Genomic DNA, 25,259 nt, shown 5'->3' on the forward strand with positions numbered 1-25,259 from the left:
ATGTTCAAAGGTAGTACACGTACAATATGCTTCTCTTATCTATCACCTGCCTAATCTAATCTAATCAACAAAGACTGATCAACGAACCCCTGTAACTCTTAAAAAGTTGAAATGACCTTTTCTGGATATATATATATATATATATATATAGATATTATAATATATATATATATATCATATATATATATACATATATCTTTGTATGTGTGTTGAATGGTAAAAGACAAGTTTTCAGTGAGCTAAATCAAAATGGGTTAAATAGGTCACGCATAATTCAAGACATGTATTAATGGCCTTAAGTGACGTAGTGGTGAAAGGATAGGCTAAAATCAATGAGGTATGTAATCATTAACATAAAGAACATCTGTCAATAGCTAACCGCAATGGTTTTCGTAAAAGGAGTCTCTCTCTCTCTCTCTCTCTCTCTCTCTCTCTCACACACACACACACACACACACACACACACAGATTTACAAGGATTAGGATGTCTCAAAGACTTGTTAGTCCATCCGAGGAGACATCGTGTGCTCACTTATCTCTAGGAGCAGGTTTTGCTGTGGATTCACAGTGTCCTAATGATTTTGTCTAGCTTTCTTTTAAACTCTTCTACACTGTTGCTGTTTGCAAGTTCTGGTGGCAGTTTATTCCACGTGTCACATATTTCGTATGAAAAGAAGTTCCCACAATGGGATGTGTTGTATCTCTTCAGTTCTAGTTTCCATCCATTATTTTTTGTCTGGTTTTCGTTTAATGTAAATAGGTTACTGTCTACTTTTGTTATGCCTTTCAGTATTTTAAATGTTTCTATTAGTTGTCCACGTAATCGTCGTGTTTCTAAGCCATACAAGTTGAGAGAGAGAGAGAGAGAGAGAGAGAGAGAGAGAGAGAGAGAGAGAGAGAGAGAACCTGGAGGATATAACATTTGTGCTGCTATCCATGTACGAGAAAAGTGTGCTTGTGATATATATATATATATATATATATATATATATATATATATATATATAGAATATATAATATTATATATATATATATATCTATATATATATATATATATATATATATGTAATATTATGTATGTGTGTGTGTGTGTGTGCGTGTGTGTATTAGTTGAAAGATAAGCCAAGCACAAACAAACAGTACTATACTTAGAGAAATTCTAGTTTCGTTTGCGACAGAACTTTTTCGTTTTCATAGATTCTTCAGAATAACAAACAGTGACTGGAGACCCAGATGAGATCTTATAACACGAGGCTGCTTTTGGAATAAGTTGCGCAGTAAATAGAACACTTGTTCCATTGCCCTAAATACATGTGCTGTCTGTGTATCTGGCAAGTTATTCTTTTGCTGTTGCCCAAATCAGTAAGTCTGTCTATCTGTCAGTCATTAAATCAGTCAGTAAGCCTGTCTTTCTGTCTGTCAGTCATTGAATTAGTCAGTCAGTCTGTTTATCAGTCAGTCAGTCAGTCTGTCTGTCTGTCATTAGATCAGTTATTCTGTCTGTCAGTCATTAAATCGTCAGTCAGTCTGGTCTGTTTGTCTGTCAGTCTTGTCTGCTTGTCTGTCTGTCTATCAGTCAGTCACTCAGTCTATTTTTCTATAAGCCTACTTGTCTATTAGTCAGTCAGTCAGCCTGTCTGTCTGTGAGTCAGTCTGTCTGTCTGTCTGTTTATCAATCAGTCAGTCATGTTGTTTATCTGTCTGTCACTTAAGATAAACTCGACAATGCCTCCAAGACGCGATTAATCGCGTTCCTTCACCTCTGCAGATAACGGAAGACACTCAGTTAAGTTAAATTTAGGGACGGACAAAACCACTTATCAGTCTCATAGGTAGCGTAATGTCAGCTAAAGTTCGGCGCAATCGAAATTTCTATGTGGCGTATCAACACACCAATTTGCAGCTCTCTGGCCTCAGTAGTTTTTAAGATCTGAGGGCGGGCAGAAAAAGTGCGGAGGGACAGCCATCTCAGTTTTCTGACAGAAAAATAAACCTTGTTGTATTCGAGTTCTTAAATCCTCGTTTTCGGTGTGTGTGTGTGTGTGTGTGTGTGTGTGTGTGTGTGTGTGTGTGTGTGCTCATTGTTCTTCTTTCTTCAATAGAAGAGTTGTGACTAAGCAAGTAAATGAGTTGCTATCGTACGCTTCTCTAAGGATAAAACTTTTGAACGTTTATATCTTTTCGTGTATGTCACTGTCAGTTCTTTTACGTAAGTCTATCTTCAATCAGGGAATGCTAAATTTGCTATATATATATATTATATATATATATATATATAATATATAGATGAGAGAGAGATGAGGAGGAGGGGGAAAGAGAAGAGAGAGAGAGAAGGAGAGGAGGAGGAGATTATAGAGAGAAGGAGAGAAAAGAGAGAGAGAGAGAGAGAGAGAGAGAGACGAGAGAGAGAGAGAGAGAGAGAGAGAGAGAGAGAGAGAGAGTTGTGGGTAGTCACACACTGTTATGAAATTGGAACGTTATCGTTGGGATTGCTAGGCCGAAGAACCACAAAATAATGAGAGAGCTCACAGCAGGAATTAATATAGGATTTTGGGTTATACAACATCGTAAATAACCACCACAGACATTCACAGCAAAACTTGCCTTTTTACGATTAAATAATTTCTGAATTGTTCAAAATAAATACTTTGAGCGAATGTCCAATGATGAAAATAAAAGCGGGGAAGGCTAACGACTAAAATATAGGAATAACTAGGCAACTGAACGAATTTGTGAGCTTTTCAGAGGAAAATGAAAATACCATAAGGATGACCTTGAAGAGGGAGTTACTGACCTGGCCAAGAATGCTCATGAACGAAACCGGTATGAGAGAGTTGTTGTCCTTGAAGGCGAGAGATGATGGTATGCCGATGATGCAATAATTCTTGTTGCCGTTATTCCCTCTCCGCTCATCCGGCGCGAGATCATTTGTATCCGCCACTTCCACCCCGAATACAGCTCAAAAGCGAGCTTCAAAAAAGGAAGATTCAGCAAGATATTGATAAGATAAAACGCTAAGAAACTGATAGGCCTATTTGACAACCTCCATCATCTGGATTCTGGGTAAGACAACCTAATGGATAGAACAGAATATGGAATTAGGATTAAGGCAAGCACTGGGACCTACGAGGGCGTCCAGCGCTGAAAGGAAAATTGACAGCAAGAAGATTTAAAAATGTGTAAAAAGAGAAGCTGGGATATGAAACAGTTGTTTGAGAGGGTGGAAAGTCAGATGGAAGAAAGAATATTTTAACAGAGGTACAGTACAAGGAATGAAAGAGGATGCAGCTAGGGGGCGAGGGGAGTAATGCCTACAGTTCGCCATGTGAGGTGCACTGACGGCATTACCGCCTACCTACGGGGAAGACAATACAAAATAGATTTTCTAGCATTTCCACAAACAACGCCATTCACTAGTCTCATCCGTTAACTAGTCTCATCCGTTATGTTATTTTCCTATTTTAAAGGTATTTGTTGTTTTCGATATTTTTCCCCAAAGGATTATATATTAAAATAATGACAGAATATTTCAGAAGACACCTGAACATAAGTTGTATACTTCCACGATCTATGCGAAATGATTCAACCATTAGGCTACAAATTAATCAGTTAATTGGTTAATGTGTAGCCTAATGGCTGCGTCTGTAGCCATGGCCGACGAACTGAGTTCCCCCACTTAGAGCTACACTTTCCCTTCGTCGCTTATTTGTTCATTTAACTATTTATATTTATTAATTTATTTATATGCATAATCTCGATAAATTGGAAATGTATAATTATTTTCTCTGTGTTGTTTGATAGTTTGAATAAAAGTATGAAACTTATACATGGGGTTAATCAGATGCAAATTGGTAAATATTTTCTTTCTTAGAACATTCAGTTCACCAACAAAGAACTGTTCTTCCTAATTATACAAATAAAGTAGATTTTCCACTTAGTACGCTACCAATAAAATAGGAAATTTTACATTTAAAACGATAAGAGAAAAACTTCATTTGGAAAAAAAGTGTATGAATCACTTTGAATCGATCAGTGTAAAGATGATACAGGCAGTTATAAATTATCTACACTTCCATTATGATCCTCTTATTTTGTCATCGTCATAGTGTTTTATTTAACCTTTATGTCTCTCTAACTTTGATCACTGTAAATTATAACTGACAAATGAACAAACGAGAGGGCTCTGCTAATAGACCGAATGGAGCCCACAGCCGGGACCCCAAAAATAAACTTGGATGATAAAATATCCTATTTTTTATGCGCAGTCGTTCAGCCCTTCCGATGTCTTTATTTATTACGCAGCACAAATCAATTGAGTTATCGAAGCTTAACGTATTTTTTAATCAACATACGCTTTTGAATTGGTAATAATTATATTATTTTATAAATATTTCCATTATTATTTTGATTCTGCCTTTCTCGTTTTTAACTCGATTCTTCGATAGACTACAATCCCCCCGCCTCCGCCCCCTACTTTGCCTATGCTCATATCCTGGTAGGGCCACGCTTTATTGATTGCATTATCAAAAGGTTAGTTCCTTCGCCGCGTACATCTGTGAATGCTTACCTTGTTAACCTCTCTCTCTCTCTCTCTCTCTCTCTCTCTCTCCTCTCTCTCTCTCATCACTATAATTTATTAAAAGGTAGGCGTTGTAGTGCTTGGTATATTGCCAATTGACTTATGATCTATACATATTAATTAGTCCTATTTTAGACGCCACGTATACAAAAGAAGCCTTTTTCGCAGGTCTGCTGTTAAGAGCTGCTCCTTAATTAAGGGCCGATGTTCGTATCAGGCCAGTTAAATCGGCAACAACTAAAAATGACGTCGACTGTAGATTTGCTTAGCGACGTCCCTTTCCGCTACGCTTGCATAACTGCAGGGCTTACTGAGTGAGGCGACTTCGTCTGGACAGCTCTACTTTAAAAGCGGCGGCCGGACGTAACTAATGACCAATTCGCTTGTGCTTTCGCGGGTGTCAAGATAATTTACGGTTTGCTGTCGTGAAGAGATTGTGTGAATAATTATACTTTGCGGATGTCTTTTGTGTTTCGTTTTGTATCTTCTATGGGTAAATGGCGATGCATTGCAAGAATAGCAATATTTCGATACTCCTTCTTCTAGCTGATTTCTTCTTTCTGCGTTTTTATTGTTATTTTTTGAGTTTCAAGTTAATGGCCTCTACGAGTTTGTTCCATATGAATACGGTTTATCGTCTGAATAATAATGGCAATAGTAACAACACCAGAATCAAATGGGGTAAAAAAAAGTATAGCTATTTGACGGTTCACCCGTAGTACTATGATGCGTTAGTCTAGCGAATTTTGTCACTTGATCGCAACGCAGTTTTCAAACCCAGTAGGTCTACTTGGAAAGGATTAACCTATTGGTAAAGCTAATCCTAATCGTAATAAATAGCAAATCCCTAACATGTTTTTTTTATTTCTCGTTTGCCTTAGAGGAGCTTGAATTTGAAACATTTCTTTGGGTGAGACTAGCTATCTATGTGAGCCTATTTCTGGTTATCTTTTTTGTGCACATTACCTAACCGAACTGACAGGATCGATATCTTCCAAAATAGGTTCTGCACTAAAAAGGCACGACCATTATTATTATTATTATTATTATTATTATTATTATTATTATTATTATTATTATTATTATTATTATTATTATTATTATTATTATTATTATTATCGATACAAAGATAATCAAGTTGTTTAAAGATCAGAATAAAATATGGCTCCTTTTCCTGCGTGTTAAATCTTGGTATTTTATTACAGACACAGAAAATGAATAGGCTTTACGAGAACTACTACTGTCTCCATCGTCAGGGGAAATAAAACTAAATGAAACGTCTAAAAGTAAAGATTATTTCATATCAGTTCCTGTTTGATATGTGACTACTCGACCGGTCCGGTTATGAATAGCTTCTGAGCCAATTAAATTTCAAAGAAATTTGTTTAGTTAGCTTTGATAATATTATTCCCCTACTGGCCCTACATCTCAAGTTGTCCTTCGGTAGTTTGACGAGTAATGATATTATTATTTTATAAATTTATTTATAAAAATATGAATGGATGGATTCCAAGGTTGAACTTCTTTGTGACAGACCTTTCTCTGAAGAACAAGCGAGTGACTTTCTCTACTATACACTGACCTCCGATACTGGGACGCCAATTAAATACAAATAAAGCAAATAAGACCATAAATAGTTTTAGTTGATTAATTCTGTACATTTAAATGTCAGTTATTAGCGTAATTCTTTCACCAGACAAGAAAATCGCATGAGAGATAAAGAATTTTGGACAGTCATTGATCTCGTAATTCATTGGTCTGTTGGCTGTCGTTATATTCAAATGGGCATAGCATTGGTGTAGTAATGAGCCCAGTGATGCCCGTCAAAAGGAAGTGTATAAATACGATGATTACACTTCCTTAAGAATTCAACAGTAGACTAAGATTAAGCTACAATATTTCAGTTTCGCTGGGACTGGCTAACCCTGTACTCTATCAATCCTGAAAATATATAACATAAACGTTTGCAGATATGAACATGATACATGAAAACGTTCGGGACATTAAAAGAAAGTTGAAATTAGGCAACGTTAACAGCGATTACTAAGAGCACGGTCTAGATAGTGTAAAGCTAGACGGAATCGTGTACTTTCCTTCGACAAGCCATTCATGTTGTTGGCTGCGCATACGCTGGCGCGCGTTTATTTTTTGAAATGTGCATCACGGCGATCATTATTACCACGGACGGCAGGTATTGACAAGCGATGACTGGACACATTATACATCCGCGCTATTTCCACAAAGCGTTCTTTTCTTTGAGGCAATATGAGTCGCGCGAGTGGAGTGGCGGTACTTTTTGTGTTTTATTATTAGACGCGTACACACACACACACACACACACACACACACATGCGCTCATACGCGCATCGAAAGAGAGAGGAGGTCTGGAAGAGAGAGAGAGAGAACGTTCTGATAAAAGTTACTATTGTGCGTTCGTTCGAACTCTCACTTAAGAAAACGAAGTCACAGTTCACCCTCAGTAAAAAAAGAAAGTTAAACTAGTCTAAAGAGATGAACGAACAAACAGTTATATTTGAAAAGAGAGCGTTCGGATGCAGGGATGGTTTGAGGACCATCTGATAGACAATTTTGATCAAATTAGTAATTCTGACCAAGTTGAACTAGATACAATATACATCCTATATAGGCGATTTTATATATATACAAACCAATCTTTTGTTTTTGAGACAATAACAATATTTCGCCCCGAGAGTATTTTATAATGCAAAGAGGATAAAGATTATATGCGTCATATTTATCGATTCTTGGTTTCTTACACACACACACACACACACAGAATAAAAATTATATATATATATATATATATATATATAGATATATATATATTTAACACACAATATACATGTGTGTATTTGAACAAAAAAATTTTCACCAACTCAAAATCAACATTGACGGGGGTTAACTAACCCCCACCCACCATCCAGTAAACATCGCATAGAAAACGAATGGGTTTCTAAGAACTCATCCAACGAAAAATATAAGAGTTCTTGTCTTCAACAAGACAAACAGAAAACCATTTCATCATTCCATCTGGGTGACTAATCTGGTAACGTGTATGTACACGTGAGGCCTTATATTAAAAAAGAGACTTATAAACTAGCTGTTTATATGTTTCACAACAGTCTAGTATTTCCTGGAAATTACTTATATAGTAGCAAGATAAAAGATGCTTTAAGATTTTGCCGTGTATTGTTCGTAGTGTGAATGGGGTCCATTCTCCAATCTTTGGTCAGTGCCCCCTTAAGCCACACATCGCCACTGTTTTCTATATTCTATTCTTAGTAGGCTGGGAACATTTGGTATCAAGTCTTTGGGCTCCTTTATTGCTTCACTTTTACTATGATCCTGCTTTTTGCAACTGTTCGAAAAAATCCAGGAAAAGGTAACCCTCTTTTGTCTCTATTGTACCTACCACAGTTTATTGAAATAACTGCTATTGTTACTCTATTCTGCAAAAGGAGGATAGAATGGACACGGAAGTTATCTATCTTTTAATTTATTTATGCAAATAGTTTTTCCGCAATGCACGCAACGCACAGAATTTTAAAAATGGGATTTTTTATGCATGACCATACACAACGTTTGCATTCTGTATGCTATTAATACAAAATTAAACAGCCAAACTTTCATTTTTTTTCTTTTTTTGCTTCTGAAGAATGCTTATTTGACAGAGTAGGAGACTCAGAACGGTAATACAATGAACAATCATGATAACAACCGCGCAAAGAAGAAGAAGAAGAAGAAGACGAAGAAGAAGAAGACAATGCTACACGCACTCTCGCAGTGCTAAGGTCCAGTGAATTTCGAGACTTGCTCAGAACGGTCCAGGTGTTCGTTCACAGACAATCGCATATGCGTGCACATTCGCAGTTAGAAGGTGTTAACGTGGACCAGTTATATTCAACCACCTGACAAATGCAAGTTCCACATACCTCGTTATACACGATCTTGCATTCTTGCTTATTCAATACCCATCCCCTTACAATTACCTCCTATTGTGAAGTTGTTCTCTTTGAGAACAATTAAAAAAAAAGAATATTAAAAAAAAATATGACCAACAAAACCTGCTTCGAAGTAGCCATTGCTAGGAGAATTCCCCGTTCAGAAATTGAAGGATATATGTATAAGGATGCTTGACACTGTTATTACCCTCACGTCAGTATTAGTTCTACATAAGAAAGAAAATGGACTCCGTAGGTCAGCCTCTTCGTTTTCTGTCAGAAACTCGGAAACGTTTTTCTGTTCGGGATTTGTGTTATTCACGATGGAAAAAAAAAAGTCTAATATACAAGGCCAGGACGTCGAGATCTACCGATATTGAATTGCATCCCCCCTCCCCCCCAAAAAAAATAAAATTTAGTTTTACAATAGGTGAAAGGATACAACGGTAGTAGTACCATGAGTTATAGTTTCACATAGCAACAGAAAAACGTTCACACTCCTCTAATTTGTTTAAAGGACGACTGATGATGCTACTGGTGAGGATTCAACTCAAATAAAGTGTCGTACGACAATGCTTGCTCGCCTTTACACGAAACGTGCTTTCCAGTTCATTCATCAAAAATCTGATTTAAATTGTATTAATTATTGTCGAATTAGAACGTTTGCGTGCGCCCAAAAGAAAACAACATCCTCTTGAACATAAGTAACCAGACCGATCTTAGCCATTTTCAAAAGGCGTAGGCCAAAATGAACGAGCCACGACGATTGAGCAAGTACTCGGCTGAATTCATATAGTCGCCGACAAGCGGTAAAAGTCGCCCAGTGCGCATGTTTTAATGTCTATCTTCTTTAACACCAACGAAACACGCTCAAACACTGTCCATGGGACGCATTGCCCTTGTAATATTAATGGCGGGGAGGGGGAGGGATGAGTCAGAGAGCGGCCAGCGCTGTCATCACAGGTGACCTTTAACAAAAGAGAAGTAGCAGCGTCAGTCTTACAAATACTTTGGCAGTTTTGATTCTAAATCATATATATATATGGATTAACTCTCTTACAGATAACTTTGATATAGGTGCAGTTATGAAGTAGGAAAATACGGCGGAATGAACGCACGCGGAGCACATATACTACAATTTGTTCGTGTGTGTGTGCGTTTTCACGTGTCGTGAAACGTATTTCACCTCTTGAATACACTTTCCATTAAAACTAGTGTTAGTATTCATCAAATATTATCACTAAACTTTTTGTTAACAAATAAAGTGCCATGGGCATGTACATTTAAACGGTGACCTTGATAACAGCAGTCAGTTTTGTTGGTTGTTATTAAATTTGAATTATCTGGGATGCACGAAAAAAAATGGCAAGTAACATCACATAGAAAACCGAATGTGATTATAAGTCAGAGGGAGATAAGGAGATAATAAAGAAGAGTAAATACTCATAAACTAGACAGAGTATTTCAAGGCAATGTTAAAAGCAGAAGCAAATCACTAAATCATTAGCAACGAAACGTTAGTGGTAGAGTAAGGAAAATATTGCTCCGTTTCTAATCGACCCAACGGTTCACGGAAAAAAAAGAACTCATTCGAAGGACGTTGAAATGTTAATGAATAAATCAGTATATTATAAAAGAATAATCTAGAAAAATAAGTAAGCTGACTGTGAGTGATATGAGCTAAAATCATTGTTAAAAACTCTTTAAAGAAAATTATTTTGAATCCGCAAAGGCCGCTGTGTGACGTCACAGATCTCGCGGAATCTCGCGTTGGACGAGAGTGCCCGTGGTCGCTGAAAGTGCATTCCAGTTTTCGCTTGTGTATGGCGTGTGATGATCTATTTTCCACCTTTTTCGCGGATATATCCTCCTTAGATCGCCGTCTCCCGGGGGAGAATATATAGGAGCTCTCAATAGTGAGTATAAGCCATATTTTAAACAAAGATACGCAACCGTTCTCTTTATTTTTGGGGGTGAAAATGGGAAATGTTCAGGGGGGAGAGAGAGAGAGAGAGACTGGGTCCTGCTTTGATTGACGCCTTACCAAAATGTCGTATTAAGTCTCTCTTCTCTTTTATTGATTATCCAGGCCATTAATGTCCTACACAGTCGGCTTATCTAGTCAATTTTGCGCTAAGGACCGAAGTGCTTCTCTGCCACACCTGTGTGTGATTGTTATTGTCTGTTTGTTTACTTTTAATTTCTCGATTTACGGAGAACGGGAAACGAAGGCCGAAGTGTGAGAGAGAAAATTTTTCCACTCTAGAAATAAATTCGGTTTTTAGTCGATAGTCGTCGTATTTTGTGCCGGTATACCAGGATATACATACCCTATACCACGGAAATCTATCCAGCTACATTTGGAAATGGCCAGTGACGAGAAATATGGGCTGAGTAAGGCGTGAGGGCCATGAAATAAGAGGCAGCGGGAGAACGGAGGCGATAAAGAAAGAAAATGGCTTCCATCGCCGCTGCCCAATATTCACGGGGAATGCAAGTAAAATAAGGAAGTGCCGAGGAGAGTGGAATAACTTCGTTTTCTATGGTTTGTATATGCTCCGCGGTGGTTTTTTATCATGTTATAAGAAGGGGAAAAGATGAATTTGTGACAATAAGCTAATTTTTAGGTCGCAAATTGACTCCTTGGCTTTGGCCGTAGCCAAGCGTATCATATACTAAACATTAGGTGGCAACAGTATGTATTTTTTGCCTTCAGTATGCTATTGCCCTGACTGATTGATTGACAACTTAGCCCGTATTTGATGGGAGGTACACATGTGTATGACACCTTTCGTATTGCATTAACGTACTTTACCCCAGTTCAGTGATAGGCTAGACAATATTGAACGGTAATTTAACACAGGTAGCTTATATAGGTGTATATATACTATGTATATATATTATAGCAATAGGTAGTAGGCTAAATGTTATCTGCTGGTTAGGCTAGGCCAAGGGTAGCTGACTACCCTCCTTAGGCAACTTCAATAGATAGCTGGCCAGTCTCACCTTGTAATATACTACTATACATTGCAGTACAGTCATATGGTTACTAAAATATTTTCAAGGTTTCCCCAAGACTTAGTAATACTTTAACATAGCCTAATGTTAGGCCGACCTTCGTGTAAGTAGAAAGTTAGTGTAGCCTAGCCTAGGTCACTTCCCATTAGGTACAATAGTAAAACTTTATATTCTAATGTAAATGTGGCTACCTACCTAGTAACCTAGTATGTAGCCTATATAGTTAAGAATTGAGAATTTTCAAATTTTTTTCTGTTGGCTAAGCTTAGTCTGGTGGTTATAAAGTAATGATGCTAGCCTGACCTCGAATTACTTAGGCTAACCAATTACCCTCACTGTCATGTAATCATGGTTGTGGAAAATAGCCCAAATAAACTCTGTTGAGGCATAAGCATATGGTCATTTTTATTAATTCTATGCTACTATATAACTCACAGACCCAGCTAGTTAAGCTAACTAGTTGGGGGGTGGGGGGTGAATTGCTATTCTTGATAATGCTTTGTTTAGGGATTGATTGATTGTGATTTATCTGGCATCACTAACCAATTAGGGAATGAAAGTTGCTAAAACAGATGTACTTTATACTTTATTATGCAGGATTATTAGCATTTCATCACTGTCACAAACAGGTATGACTTTGTGCTAATCATTGATGTAGTAGCTTAAGCCCATTTGTAAATTAAACCATTCCTGAAAAAATGATGTTGCCCTTACTGATGGAAACACTCTTTTCTGTCTTTATAACATGTTTTCTGGAAGTTTTGTATTTTTTTAATACCACGCCCTTTTGCACTCTCACATTTTCTAAAGTGTTAAAGATTTTTAGATAATATTTATTTTTACCTTAAGATAGCCTATCTACATTTCTTGTACCTATTATATAAGGGAGAATTTTTCCATCTGCCGTAATGTACATGTATCACATTTTGATGCTTTCTGTGACATAAGTTTTCCTGACTGATTGGGAACATGAGTATTTAGTTAGCTTAGACAATGGGCTTTTCCATGGTACACGAGCTCTGCAGAATGCCCATTACCTTGTTGTGTCCTTTCCCCAATACTATGGAAATTTCAGAAAATTGAATTTCTGTTGATTCTTTTTGTTCTGCAGTGTGCAATTGATGGAACGTTAATTTCCTTCTTGATTTTATCCATTTTATTGCCTCTGGTTTTGTGTTCAGTAACACATAATTCAAACCTTATGACCTATTTTGTTTTGTAAACCTGATGGTTTTAATTCATTTTTAATGTTCTGTTATTGCTTGCTCTTGGAGAACAACTCCAGATTATATATCCCCCGTTCTTTTAATTTTCTAGTACAGTTTGTATCATCTCTTTTGCCTTCTATAAAATTGAACTTTTATGTCATTGCTAAGAACTCTAGATCAGATATCTCCCATTCTTGTATTTTTTTTAGCGCAGTTTGCGTTGTCTCTTTTGGTTCTCAAAATTTCAACTTCTCTGTACATTGCTCGTGGAGAGCATGTAGGTCTACTCACATTTTTTGAGGTAGTAATGATTTTCGTCGCATAACTTTTGTAGTTGACCCACAATCCGCAGTCTCTTATGTCCTGTTTTCATTATCACTCAATCAGTTTTTGTCCTTTTCTAATGCATACTACTTTATAGACAAGTTTACATTCATAACTTTAATATTATTTTTGTTTTTTCAGTAACCCGAAAACATGCAGGCTAAGGTATACGGTGTAAAAATTACCACTAAGAAAAAAAAGCCCTTGCTTCCAGTTTGGGAAATCCTTTAGAACAAAGTTTATGACACCGCCTAAAACTGGTTGGTGGAATTATGGATATCTTGTGCATTACATCACTCCAGTGTTCTTTTTGTTTATATACTATGTAGTTAAAAAGGTGACTTTGGAACATTGTACAGTAGACAGTACCTTAAGGATGTCAGGTTGAAAGATGAAATTGCATGAGAAATAATGAGATAATAATATTGATAAGCCAAATTGTAAAATTTAAAGGCTTAATATTTTATGCTCACCTTGACTATAGAGCTTGAAGTATGCTTGGGTGGTTTCTTCATCATATATTGCTGATAGCTATTACCACAGGAAGCATCTGCCTTATCAATAATGTATCAATTGCACGATCAGCAACAGTCTCAATCTTGGTGATATTTGGTCTAGTTCATGGGAAAGCGCACTAATGTGAATTGGATCTTTTAAATATTCTCCAAGCGCACATGTAAAGTTTCAGAAGTGGTGGGCTATCCCTATCCTTATTTTGTCTGTAAAAAGGTTAATTAGGTTAATGCTTAAGTGTAGTACAGTATCCTTTGGCCCCTAGCTGCATTCCCTTTTGCTATTTTACTCTACCTGCTCCTTAGTACATCTTTTTGCTACCTAGTGGGTCGTCTTTCTTTGAAGTTGAATCCCTCCGTGTGAGTCATGTGATTGCAATTAAAACTGTGTAGCCTCGTCAGACTATTAGATATTGAAACCATAATAGGTATTTGAAGTGCTGTCAATATACATGAGCTAACTCTCAAGCTATTGTGTTAATAATTGTTGATTGTCAATACACTTCACTGCTGATATTTCCTTGATAATTATATAAAGTCTGATTATGTTACATAGGCGTCCTTTGTAGGCAGCCTATCAGTTGAAAAATGTCTAAAAAATTATGGCAGGACCATGAAAATCTGTAATACTTGAAATATTTTCAGTACAAGTGCTCTTCCTAATTATATATAGAAACACCATAGCTGCAACCGCAAGAAATTGCTTTGAATGCTTTTGCATGGCATCTAAATTCTTCATGGAATAAAGTTAATGTATAAGAATTTAACGTAGATTAAGCCCATTTTAAGTTATGGTTGTCATTAATACAAAATAATGAGAACTTGTGCAGTACAGTAATCCCATATTTATCTGCTCTACTCCCATGAATCTACCTTGTTTTGGCCAAAGTGTAAACGTAAACACATTGCTTCATACATTATGTGTGGAGCAAAGTTTGAATGGTGTGGATTGGAGCATAAAAAATGCCTATTCCCAGCAATGCAAACTAAATGAGCACGGTATTTAGCAAATGTTTCATGAAAAGTGTTAATGTTTCGTACTTGCTTTAGCCATAGTAATGTTTTGTACTTGCACATGCTTTTGTATTCATCCAGCCTGGAGGAGTGAGAGGTACTCTATGGTTGTGTTGATGCATGAAATAATGAGAAAGAGATGAGCTTTGTGGTAAAGGAGGAGTAATGAATAACAGAATGAAAGAGATGGTTTGGAAACATTTTCTGTTATTGTATCAGTATTTCAAAACAGAATGAACATATTGAAAGTGGGAAAAGAGAGAAAGAAAAAAGCACTTGAATTATGTCTTAAAATGCAAGAGACAAACATTTTGATAAATAAATTACATAAGTGACATTCAAGGTGCCTTTTACTGAGCACTCACTTTGGATACCTTTCAAGGCAGAGCCAATAAATATTTCAGAATTAAAAATCCTACAGTTAATCCATAGTTTGCCATGATTGAATATTTTGCTTTCTTTTATTTTTAGGCCCCAAGGGATAATGATAGGAACCTGATGTACATGGTGGAATCAAGATGTAAATTTGAATAATTGTGGTCACTCATCATAATAAAGTTAATTTTTTTTCGTAATTTTACAGATTAAATTTTATTTGATTTTTTTTCTGTTTTATTAAGGCTTTTAAAGAATTTTTCTGTGCAGTATTCTGTACATTAAACTAACATTTGCTTGTAAGAATATTTTGTAGTTGCTTAGATCTTATAAAATCTGCAAAGTAAATGATTGGATAAGTATATAATTTTACAAAAATTTTTTGTTTTAAACCATTATAATCAGTATTTTGTTTTTGCAGAAAATGGCCTCGTCATCTATAGAAGTTATGGGGATAGGGGGGGATGATATGAAGGTCATGCTGATGGATGAAGGCCCCCATGATGAAGAAATGGCTAAGAAAATGCATGACATCATTAATTCAACTGGCACAATTGGACATATTATTGACACGGGCCCGAAACTTTCAGAGCCTGCAGCTCCTGGACATGATGATGTAAGGAAACTGCATTTTATCTAAGGGGATTAAATAGTTTGTTTGATTAATAGTTGATGTAGATTGGTATTTGCCTACTTTTTATATGATGTGATTAGTAAAAAGTAAGAATTGATTTTGAAAAATAAATTTTTTCCATGCAAACTTTGGGATTTATAATTGTTCATACACAGAATTGATTAAAAAGTGTGTCATTTTAGCCCAATTTCATAGCCCACAAAATCCCAGATGCTTTTGACTTTTGTTCAACGAACACAAGAAAAGTGGTAGCTTGTAAATTTTTCTGTGCAGTGTATGTTGATCTTTTAGTCTTGAAAGGTATACCGCTACACTTTTTGTGTGCCTAACCAATTATACCTGCAAGAATTCGGTAGAGGTTTGTATGATGTATTTTTTAGTTGAAAAAATTGGCTTTGCTACATATGTTATCTTTACTTAGCTGAATCAGAACTTAGATTGGAGGATTGATCCATGTGGTATCCATCAGAGAGCATTTGGGATTGAGATAAGCAATGTAACTGATTTGTTCGGCAGAACAGTAATCTGAAATAAAGTTCAAAACTTTGGATTAGTATAGTAGTAGGAAATTATTTTGCCAGAAAGTAATTTTGCGCAAATGGTAGTAGTGAGTAATCCCAAAAATCTGTGCATTGAGTAATGCTATAAAGAACGATGGGGAGACTATCATAATGACCATCAAGATCATACTGTGCTGAGAATATCAGCTCAATCAGGTATTACCTGATCTGTGATGATAACTGTTCACAATTATTAAGACTTGTTCAAGTTTGAGTTAATCTCTTAGTGTGAAGTTGCAGCTGTAGCCAGGTACTACCATCGGCACATGTAATTAAAACAGTTAAGAATAAGATATATCATCATAAGGAAAGATGTTGAGAGAACCCTGGTCATTTTGATAAAATGTTAACTTCTGCCCCAGATGTCTGTTATCTAGTTATACCTTCAACATGGCTTTCTGAACCAAAGGGCATTGTATTCTTAGTCGCTTGCATCCTGATGTGAATATTGAAGGGAAGTCTAAGTTCTTTTGCAGCTCCTGGTTCTTCCTAGGTAATTGCAGATTGATCTTGCTGGATAAAGAAGGACTTCTTGATCCTTTGTTTGGGATGAGAGTGATGGAATGGTGAAGGGCACCATGAATTGGCCCAGGTCCGTAATCCAGAATTACAAACACAAGCACTCTAAAAGAAAAAAAAAATGGTTACAAATCAACCGACTTGGAAGGAGAGGAAAGTCATGGCATCTTACTCTCCAAGGCGGTTAAGAAGACTAAATACGTCACGAGGTAGTGTGCAGTCTCTGACCAGCTATCACCTAGTACTAGAAGCGCAACACATTTTTGCTTTACGTATCTTATATAACATAAATACCCACACTCTGTTTTTGCTGTTTTGCAGGATTTAGCAGACATTGTGCAGGAGTTGCCAGATCTCACAAATTACTTGCTTACAATCTTTGATTATTTTTAACCAGTTACCAGCTGGTGCTTGGAAAATATCCTATTGTTAAGACCTCAGGTTGGTTAGGTATGAAAAATACAAATTTATTAAAAAATTTGTCATAAATTCACTACAAAGTCAGCTGTAAAAGACACCTATGGATTCCAAACTCTGATTAAATTATCATATGTGAGATAGCCCAAAGCTTGTTGTCCCATCTGGAAAGGGTAAAAGCCAGAAGAATCTGCTGGGTAATGGCCAAGAATGCTCATAAGATGGTTTAACAAGAATCCTCTGTATAAAAAACTAAGACTTGGAGCATCTTTGGATGTCATTAGAACAAGAATATGAGGTGGAACTGGAAGAGATGACACATCAGTAGATAGAGCATGGTGGTTAAAAATATACAATACTAAGAGATAGCTTTGACTGAATTTGCTCTAAAGCCATTAGCTCATAAGCTTTATGGATGAACTTTGTGCTTGAAAATTTAGCATCTCCAGGTTCTTTTGAAATCGGCATGAGTGTGGTTAAGGTAGAAACTTCTATTTTCTGAATATCTACAAGAATAGATAGGCCATCCCATTCATGCTGAGACTAACATGCTACCATGTATTCTTGGAAGTGATTTTGCTGTTCCATACAGTTCAATACAATTGGGTCTCTACTGTTGCCATAGATCTATGCTACAACCTTGTGAAGAAACCATTGCAAAGAAAGTATTTGGTATCTCTTGCTAAGGCTATTTGTAACTACATTAAATCATCCTAGAATGAACTTTGGGGTGAGTTTGTCAGTTAACATAGGATATCCTGTCTCATACCACCTTGGTGGTGTACCACATAAACAGTATTTGTCCATCGTCACTCGTCTAATCTTTGCTCCTACATGAAGAGTGAAGAGTTGTAGACCCAAGAAAAGGACTCGTATATTTGTTTTAAGCTCTTGATGCACTGATACTTGCTCACATTACCAAATTCCTGACTTTAGCATATTAAGGAGGTTCTCGCTCATATATTAATGCGTCTGTGACGAGGACCCTGTGGGGGTTAGTGCTAGCAGTCCACCTCACTTGATGCACTGTAGGCATTAATAAAGGGTGTTTGCAGGATTCCTTTGGCCTTTAGCTGCATGAACTTTTTAACTTAATACCTTTATTCCTGTTTTGTACTTTCTTTGTTCCTTCCTTTTTTGTTTCTTCAGCCTTGTTTTCCAACCTCTCTTAACTGTGACGTAGTGCAACTGTTGGGTTTTCTCTCAGTTCCACCTGTCCTTTATTTCCTGGATCTCTGTATCTTGTTGCCCACCAGTTACTCTTTTCACGAGTTGTCATCTGTGATAAGGCCCTTTCGAAGAGGACTGACCTGAGGTTCAAAATCTTGACACCAGTGGACATCATTGGAGTTGGTGACTGTCTAGCATTCTGGCTGTGCTACTGCTACCAAGATTAGTTAGATGCAGCTGTGGAGAGTGAATTCTGAACTGACTTTGGCAGTATAGTGTCTCTAGGGAGACAAGATTTCCAATCTAGGACTACCAAATCTTGGTGGAAGAGACCAGTCTTTGGAAATCCTTCATCCCTGCTTAAGTAAATTTGCTCTTACAGTCTGTTCCAAATCTGATTTCTCCCAGTTGACTTGAAGACCCAGATGTTGACATTAATGAAGCCATAAAAGAATATGATGAAGTTCATAGTGATTTAGTTGACAAGAGGCCTTTAAAGCTTTATAACATTCTTAATGTGCCCAAGTTTCTGCTTGTTCAAGCATCTTGGTGAACTTGAAGACATTGCCATCCCATGCAAAGTGATTTTTATATCATAAATTCTTCAAATCCACCAATGCAAGGAAGGGCATGGAACAGAGTTATTCTATCCTGAACAGTGTCTGCTGGAAGTACTGGTTCAGAGCTAAAGTAAGTGATGAGGTATCCTCCTTTCATCACTCCAGGACCACAAGCCAGGCAGCTGTAAAATCCTGGGGACGCGTCCAACTCCATTTCAACCGTCAATAAATTGTTGCTCTCTAGGGTCTGGTGCTGGTCTTCAATTTTGAATCTGTGACTCGGTAATGACTTGGACAGTAAGTGGGAGTTTCATCTTGAAAAAGGGAAAGGGAAAAATGTTTTTAATATTATACACCATCCCAGGATTAACTCCCATCTGCTGTCAGGACCTCAAGCATTTCTTTAGATAGGCACATTTTTTCAACAGGGGCCTCTGGGGCACAACCATTGTTACCTTCTCCCCTATCCTCAAGGGAGACTTCATGTCGTTGAAGTGGCTGCTTCTTATGTCTTTTCTATGTAAGTGTTTTTTTGTAGAGTGGGACTGGAGAAGATGCCTTTGTTTATATTTTGGATGCAGTGCTGCCAAGGAAGAGTGTTAAGCCTAAATAGACATAAATAGTAGTACACGTCAGTGTCATAAATACACGTCAGTATTTCAGTTTTGTGTCGTCTGTAAACAGTAGGCAACATATCTACTTTTACTTTTGGTTCTGATGTTCAGTTTACAGGGAAATTCTCTTTGTTTTATTTGGTCTCTTTCCATCTGTCCCAGCAATTTGTATCTTAAAATTTCTCTTATTGTCATTCTCTCATTTAAGGAAAAAAAGTCTGGGCTTACCGTATTTAGAGGTAGTATATCCGCTCATGCATAGATGTGAGAATTGAGTTATCTCTTGCTTCATTAGCTTTAGTTTTGTGTTTCATGTACACATTTTTATTAGTCATTTGTAAAACCTTTTTGCTCTGCAGGGGTGGTTATTTGTTGAGAGGGATAAGTTCTCACAAGGCAGGCCTTGCCTTCCCACCAACTGCTGCTCTGGTAAACGCTAACATTGGAATCTAAGTCGTGGCCATTTATTTTTTGTGTGTTGATATAGGCTATTGTAAAGTGATGAGGTTGCATCTGGAAATAAAATGTTTCTATTAGTAAAGAGTTCTTTTTTTAGTCATACGTATCTGTTTTTCCACACATTTTATTTGTTATACTGGTTTCATTAGCTAAGGAGTTTGTAGAGTTTAATGCCCAGTACTATGTTAAAATTTTTTGCTTTACCTGAATTATTATTATAACTTATTTATTTCTTTACAGGAATTTGCATCAATTAATCAGTTCTCTTCAATTGGGGGAATGATTCCTCCACCTGGGACAATTATCTTCTCCCCACAAGATCTCATGCGTAATAGTAAACCTCCAACTCGTGGAAGGGGAAGAGGACGAGGAACTACTATTAAACAAGACCCTGCAACTACAGATCAGATCAGTGCTTGTAATCAGGCATTAGAGGTTCCGGTTGCCTGTGAGATTTGCCATAAAGTTATGATGACAGGAAAAACATTGATTCAACATATGGCTATTCACTCAGATATGAAACCTTTCCAGTGCCCTCATTGTCCGAAGTCGTTTGCTCGGAAGGTTCACTTACAGGGCCATTTGGTGATACATGGCATTGAAAAGCAGTTTGAGTGTCCTGTGTGTCATCAGAGATTCAGTCGGCAAGACTGTGTCAAAGTTCACATGCGTTTGCATGATAAGAGTAAGTGTGTTTACTGTGATGTGTGTCATAAGGCATTCTTAACAGTTGGAGCTTTAAACATTCACTTGCGTATTCATAGGGGAGAAAAGCCGTTTAAATGTCATTTGTGTAGTAAGTGTTTCACCCAGAAAAACCACCTTATTACCCATATTAAGCGTCATACCAAAGTTACTGATGAACATTTTACTAAGAAACTTGGACCTAGGATGTTCAAATGTGAACACTGTACTCGTGCATTTATCCGATTAAGTGATTATGAGAGGCATGTTCAGTGGAATCATGGGGCTGTAGCTGAGGGAAGTATTATTGATAAACTTCCTACTGTGAGTAATCTAATTGATGGTGAAATGAAGCAAACTGGATTTGCTCCACAAGTCTTCAAAGCACCTAGAGATGCAATCAACAGCAGACGAGTTAAAGCTAAACGTGGGAAGAAAGTTATGTGTTCAGCTTCTACTCAGACTGATGAGGCTGGAGGCCATGTCATTATTCCCCGAATGTACCAGGGCCAGGTGTCTGCCAGTACCCAGGTGTCTGCTCCCCCTACGCCTCGTCCAGCAGACGATGATATGTATGAAAATGATATTTTTGATGAAGGAATGGACCGTAATTACAGCTCGGATGAAGATGAAGATGACCCTAGTGAAATGAAGAGTCCCGAAGAGTCTAAGCTATTTACAGTCACAGGGACAAGTGATATGGCCTCTGATCCAGTTCAGGATGCTGCTTTTGACGCTATTGTTCAAGGCGCTCACTTAAAGCCGGTATCAGAAACAAAAGAGCCTGTTTTGGAAGAAGCAGGAAGCACAAATGATGAGCATGCAATATTTTTGCAAGAGGTTGTTTCATCCATGACAAAGCAAGGTCTTGATGTCAGAGAACCAGAGCCTGAAAATGAAGACAACAGTTCCCAAGAGGAGGAAACAAGAATGCAAATAATTGAGGAAGAAGCAAGAGATAAGCCTCCTGAAGAATCTGCTGAGGAGTTAACGACAGTTAATCCAGAAGAACTTGAAGAGGAATCTCAAGATGATTTGGAAACAGATCGAAGATTGTATGGGGACACTAAGTCTGGTTTCCATTTCTCCACACCATTAGCAAGAGGCAGAGGTAGGGGGAAAACTAGAGGGCGTGGACGAGGCTCTCGTGGAAAAAAGTATTCTTTTGGATTAACAGGAGCAGCTGAACTTCGTTTTATTCGGAAGAGTATGATGATGAGTATTTTAAATGCTACTGCGGAAGGAAAAGAAGGTGGGAATGAAATGGGAAATGTCGAGGAAACAGAAGCAATGGATACAGAAGAAAGTAAGGGGATGGCAACTGCAGATGATGTTGAAACAGAGGGACGTGTGAAGCGGATGGCCAAGAAGCAGCATGGAAAAGATTTTGTTTGTAACATGAAAAACTGTGAAACTTGTCTGCCTTCCCCAAAACCAAATTCTAAACTACAGACAAAAGTCAAAGTGAAATTGAAGGAAAAGGATGCTGAAAATACAGAAACCATACCAGCTAAGAAAATTTTACGAGTACCTGATGGTCAAGGAAATACAGTAGTTTCATTGGCTAAGCCCTCTGTTTTCAGTGTGAAAAAGTCTCCAAAACCTTTGATTAAGTCTTCTGAGAAGCCTTGGTTTAATCAGGAGTCCCAATTAGAATTGCAGAAATTAAAGGATAGGTTAGCAAATTCATCAGATGTGCAGAAGATTAAACAAGAGTCGCATCTTAAAAAAGCTGAGAATGAGGAGCCAAAAATGAAAGTGGTTAATCGGGTTGGAACATATCCTGTGGACATTACTGCAAATCCCCTCGGAAATAAATCACAGACCAAACAGGACTTCTTTGTAGCAACTAGTAAAGCTGATAGCATAGTGTCCCCACCTGTTGAGTTAATGTCATTTTGTATACCAACATATTCCTGTAAGTTATGTGGAAGAGAGTTCAGGTTTGAAGGTAAATTGCATCGACACATTGAGTCTGTACATCAGAACAAGGTCATTTTCTCTGCTGATGTGAAGCCAGGACGAGGCTCTTCTAAATGTGCAATTCCTAGAGTGACAAAAATAGATGAGTTACCAATGCCACAACCAGAAGTTGAAGCTGAAAATCCAGAAATTGCTGCATTACGATCAGAGTGGGATGATGATGATGATGACGAAGAAGACTCCATTCCTGGCTCTTCCAATTCTGTCAGTAAAGCACCCACTACTATTCCTAGTGTAACGACTTACACACCTCACACACCTATAACAATTGTAACACGAGATATAACACCTATGACTACCACTGTTTCTGGATCATTATATAGCTCAGGAGTGAAACTGAATATGAATAAATTGGCTGGTCTTTTACCGCAAAATAAAGATAATCCAGTGGTGTCAAGTAACATGCAAGTTAAACAAGATACTAACACAAGAGTTACATCTTCAGTAGCACCATCTCACCATCCTAGGGAACCAGAGACAATAATGGCAGATACTCTTGATATGAAGTGTCGACGGTTGCTTGAAAAGCTTTTTAATCATGATTTGCTGCTAAGTTGTGGGCTTTTGGAGGAACATGTATCAGTTGTTTTGGGGAAAGTGCTTCAGCATTATGGAGTCAAGATGATCGAAGACTACGGGCAAGGACAGTATGAAGTTCTTAAGTATAATCTGTGGCGACTGATAGAGTGGAAAGTAACCATGGAACAAATGGAGGAGTTTTACACTGCCGGGAAGAGTGTTGAGGAGATGATGGATGACATCATGAATGAACGAGTGCCTCTCGTGTCTCATCATTTTGTGCCCCACGAACAGAAGGCTCACCCTCCTCCGCAAGTCAGTCAAGCTGGCCAAGTTACACAAGTGGAGACCATGGAAGTAACAGAAGGTCAAATGGTTCTACAACAAGTGGCTGGTGTGTTGGGTGGTCAGCTGAATTTACCAGAGGGTGTGACACAGGTTGTGTTAGCTCAGGATGTCTCTCCAGACCTCTTGCAGGGAGCTCACATAGTTACAATTGACCCGACTACTGGCCAAGTTATCTCGCAGGTTACAGCAGATCAAGTGATACTTACAGATGCCATAGGGGATGAGCTTGAGCAACAAGTGGCAGCGTTAGATGGACAGGTGGTTGTGTCACAGGCTCACATTACTGATCAGAGTGGCGCTCAAGAAAGTATAGTTGTGCAGCAGTCCTCGACCATATCTGTTCATGGGAGCCAAGGTCCGGTGAGCCATGGACAAGTAGTGGTGCATGCTGCCCCCCATCAGCAGTCCATCAAGCTGGAGACTGCCAGTCACACATCTGCTCAACAGCATCACCCCCACCACCAGCAGTAAGGCTGGTTCTCAGGAGGGTTTCTTAATAAACTAAAGCAGTCAATTCTTAATGTTACACAATTATTGGCTTTAAATAAGAATTTTTATTTATTATAACAGATTTGATTGGTTTAGTTAATTAGGTTGTACCTCACTGGAGAATGCACCATTGAAATGTGCTAGTTGGTAAAAAGACTTAGGCCAGTTATGTGATGGAGGTGACAGACGGACTTTGGCGCCAGAACAAGTGATTTGCAACCTAGTGGTGCAGTCTGTTAAATCCCCACTGCCTTGTACAAAACTGTCCTCTTGCTTAAAACTAAAGTATTTAAGCATTCTATATATATATAAATAAATATATAAATATACAGATTTTTTTTCTATTCAAAGTAAGCTTATGTAAATGAATCCACTTTTAAAGTGTATTATTGTACTGTATTGACATCTGTAAAGTAAAAATTTTGGGAATTTTGCAGATATTTCCTCAGGTTTTTTGTAAATACTGAAAATTGAATGGAATTAATTGGCTGTATTATGTAGAGAGTGCCTTTCTTTGCTAAACTTGTATGCATATCCAGTTTTCTTTAGAGAAATAGTGATCACAAACTGTGGCTAATTTTGTTGAATTGTACTTGATTATAGGTCCTGGTCATTTTATGTTAAGAAATTTTTAAGGCATTCCTTATGTTTTAAGCAACGTTAACATTGCGAAGATGTCGCAAGTTAAAACCTTGACACTTGATTTTGAATTTAAATGTTGTTGAAATGGTTTACTCTAGTGTTACCTCCATTTGTACGAAATAAAACTATATTTCAGTTTTTGTCTCTTCAGCCCTGTCATCAATCATTCACAGTAGAGGGAGAAGGCCTTTCGTCTTGCTTTAATATGTTACAATTTAATTTCCTTACAAATTAGACACAACTGGTGGCCACATTTTCCCCTCTAGCTGTATATTACCTTGGAATTACCGTATCAGTTTCATATGCTGTAAACTTTTTTTTTAAATTAAGACGTTGAAACCAAAATTCATACATTTCTGAGCTATATGTTGATGCTGTACCAGCACTAGTCTTGTTTATGGCTTTGTTAGCAAAAGTGAAAAAACCCTGTATGAAATAATTTTATTCCAGGTCTTTAGAATAAACTTTTTCATATGAAGTGTACTTTTGTTACATCCTACATTCTCCTTTAAGATTCACAGTATTTAGTTTAATAGATTAGATTAAGGTGTGATACTTATGATTTGTGGCACTAGTAATGCCATCTGGTTTGGTTCAACTGTTATTTTTGATACAGTAATAACAACTTGTAACGTGACAGATTCCTAGAAATATGGTAGATTTGCTTTC

The 25,259-nt window shown here is 37.4% G+C and overlaps 2 protein-coding genes across 6 annotated transcripts in view; one reads left to right on the top strand and one right to left on the bottom strand.

The window, feature by feature from the left end:
- The window catches only part of LOC135207496 (ATP-binding cassette sub-family B member 6-like), a gene marked incomplete in the record, with an annotated part of 62,216 nt that extends 59,197 nt beyond the window's left edge, over positions 1-3,019 (bottom strand). The window contains 1 exon segment of the mRNA XM_064239307.1: positions 2,795-3,019.
- A 7,281-nt stretch (positions 3,020-10,300) lies between these two features.
- Positions 10,301-25,068, top strand: LOC135207498 (uncharacterized). Of its 5 annotated transcripts, none has more exons than XM_064239314.1 (4): positions 10,314-10,457; positions 13,233-13,351; positions 15,414-15,608; positions 20,166-25,068. In XM_064239314.1, the coding sequence occupies exons 3-4, from the start codon at positions 15,417-15,419 to the stop codon at positions 23,928-23,930; spliced, it is 3,957 nt and encodes a 1,318-aa protein (XP_064095384.1). In that variant the 5' UTR covers positions 10,314-10,457; positions 13,233-13,351; positions 15,414-15,416; the 3' UTR covers positions 23,931-25,068. The 5 variants fall into 5 exon arrangements, with proteins under 5 accessions (XP_064095382.1, XP_064095384.1, XP_064095383.1 ...); XM_064239313.1 differs by lacking the exon at positions 10,314-10,457 and adding an exon at positions 10,542-11,086; XM_064239312.1 differs by lacking the exon at positions 13,233-13,351 and having other exon boundaries at positions 10,301-10,457.
- The last annotated feature ends 191 nt before the right edge of the window (positions 25,069-25,259 follow it).

The sequence above is a fragment of the Macrobrachium nipponense genome, chromosome 32 (genome assembly GCF_015104395.2).
Source record: "Macrobrachium nipponense isolate FS-2020 chromosome 32, ASM1510439v2, whole genome shotgun sequence".
Taxonomy (NCBI): Eukaryota; Metazoa; Arthropoda; class Malacostraca; order Decapoda; family Palaemonidae; genus Macrobrachium; species Macrobrachium nipponense.

Coding starts and splice junctions, on each gene's coding strand:
- LOC135207498 (XM_064239311.1), top strand. Junction 15,609..20,165: donor CAGCTCCTGGACATGATGAT/GTAAGGAAACTG, acceptor ATTTCTTTACAG/GAATTTGCATCAATTAATCA.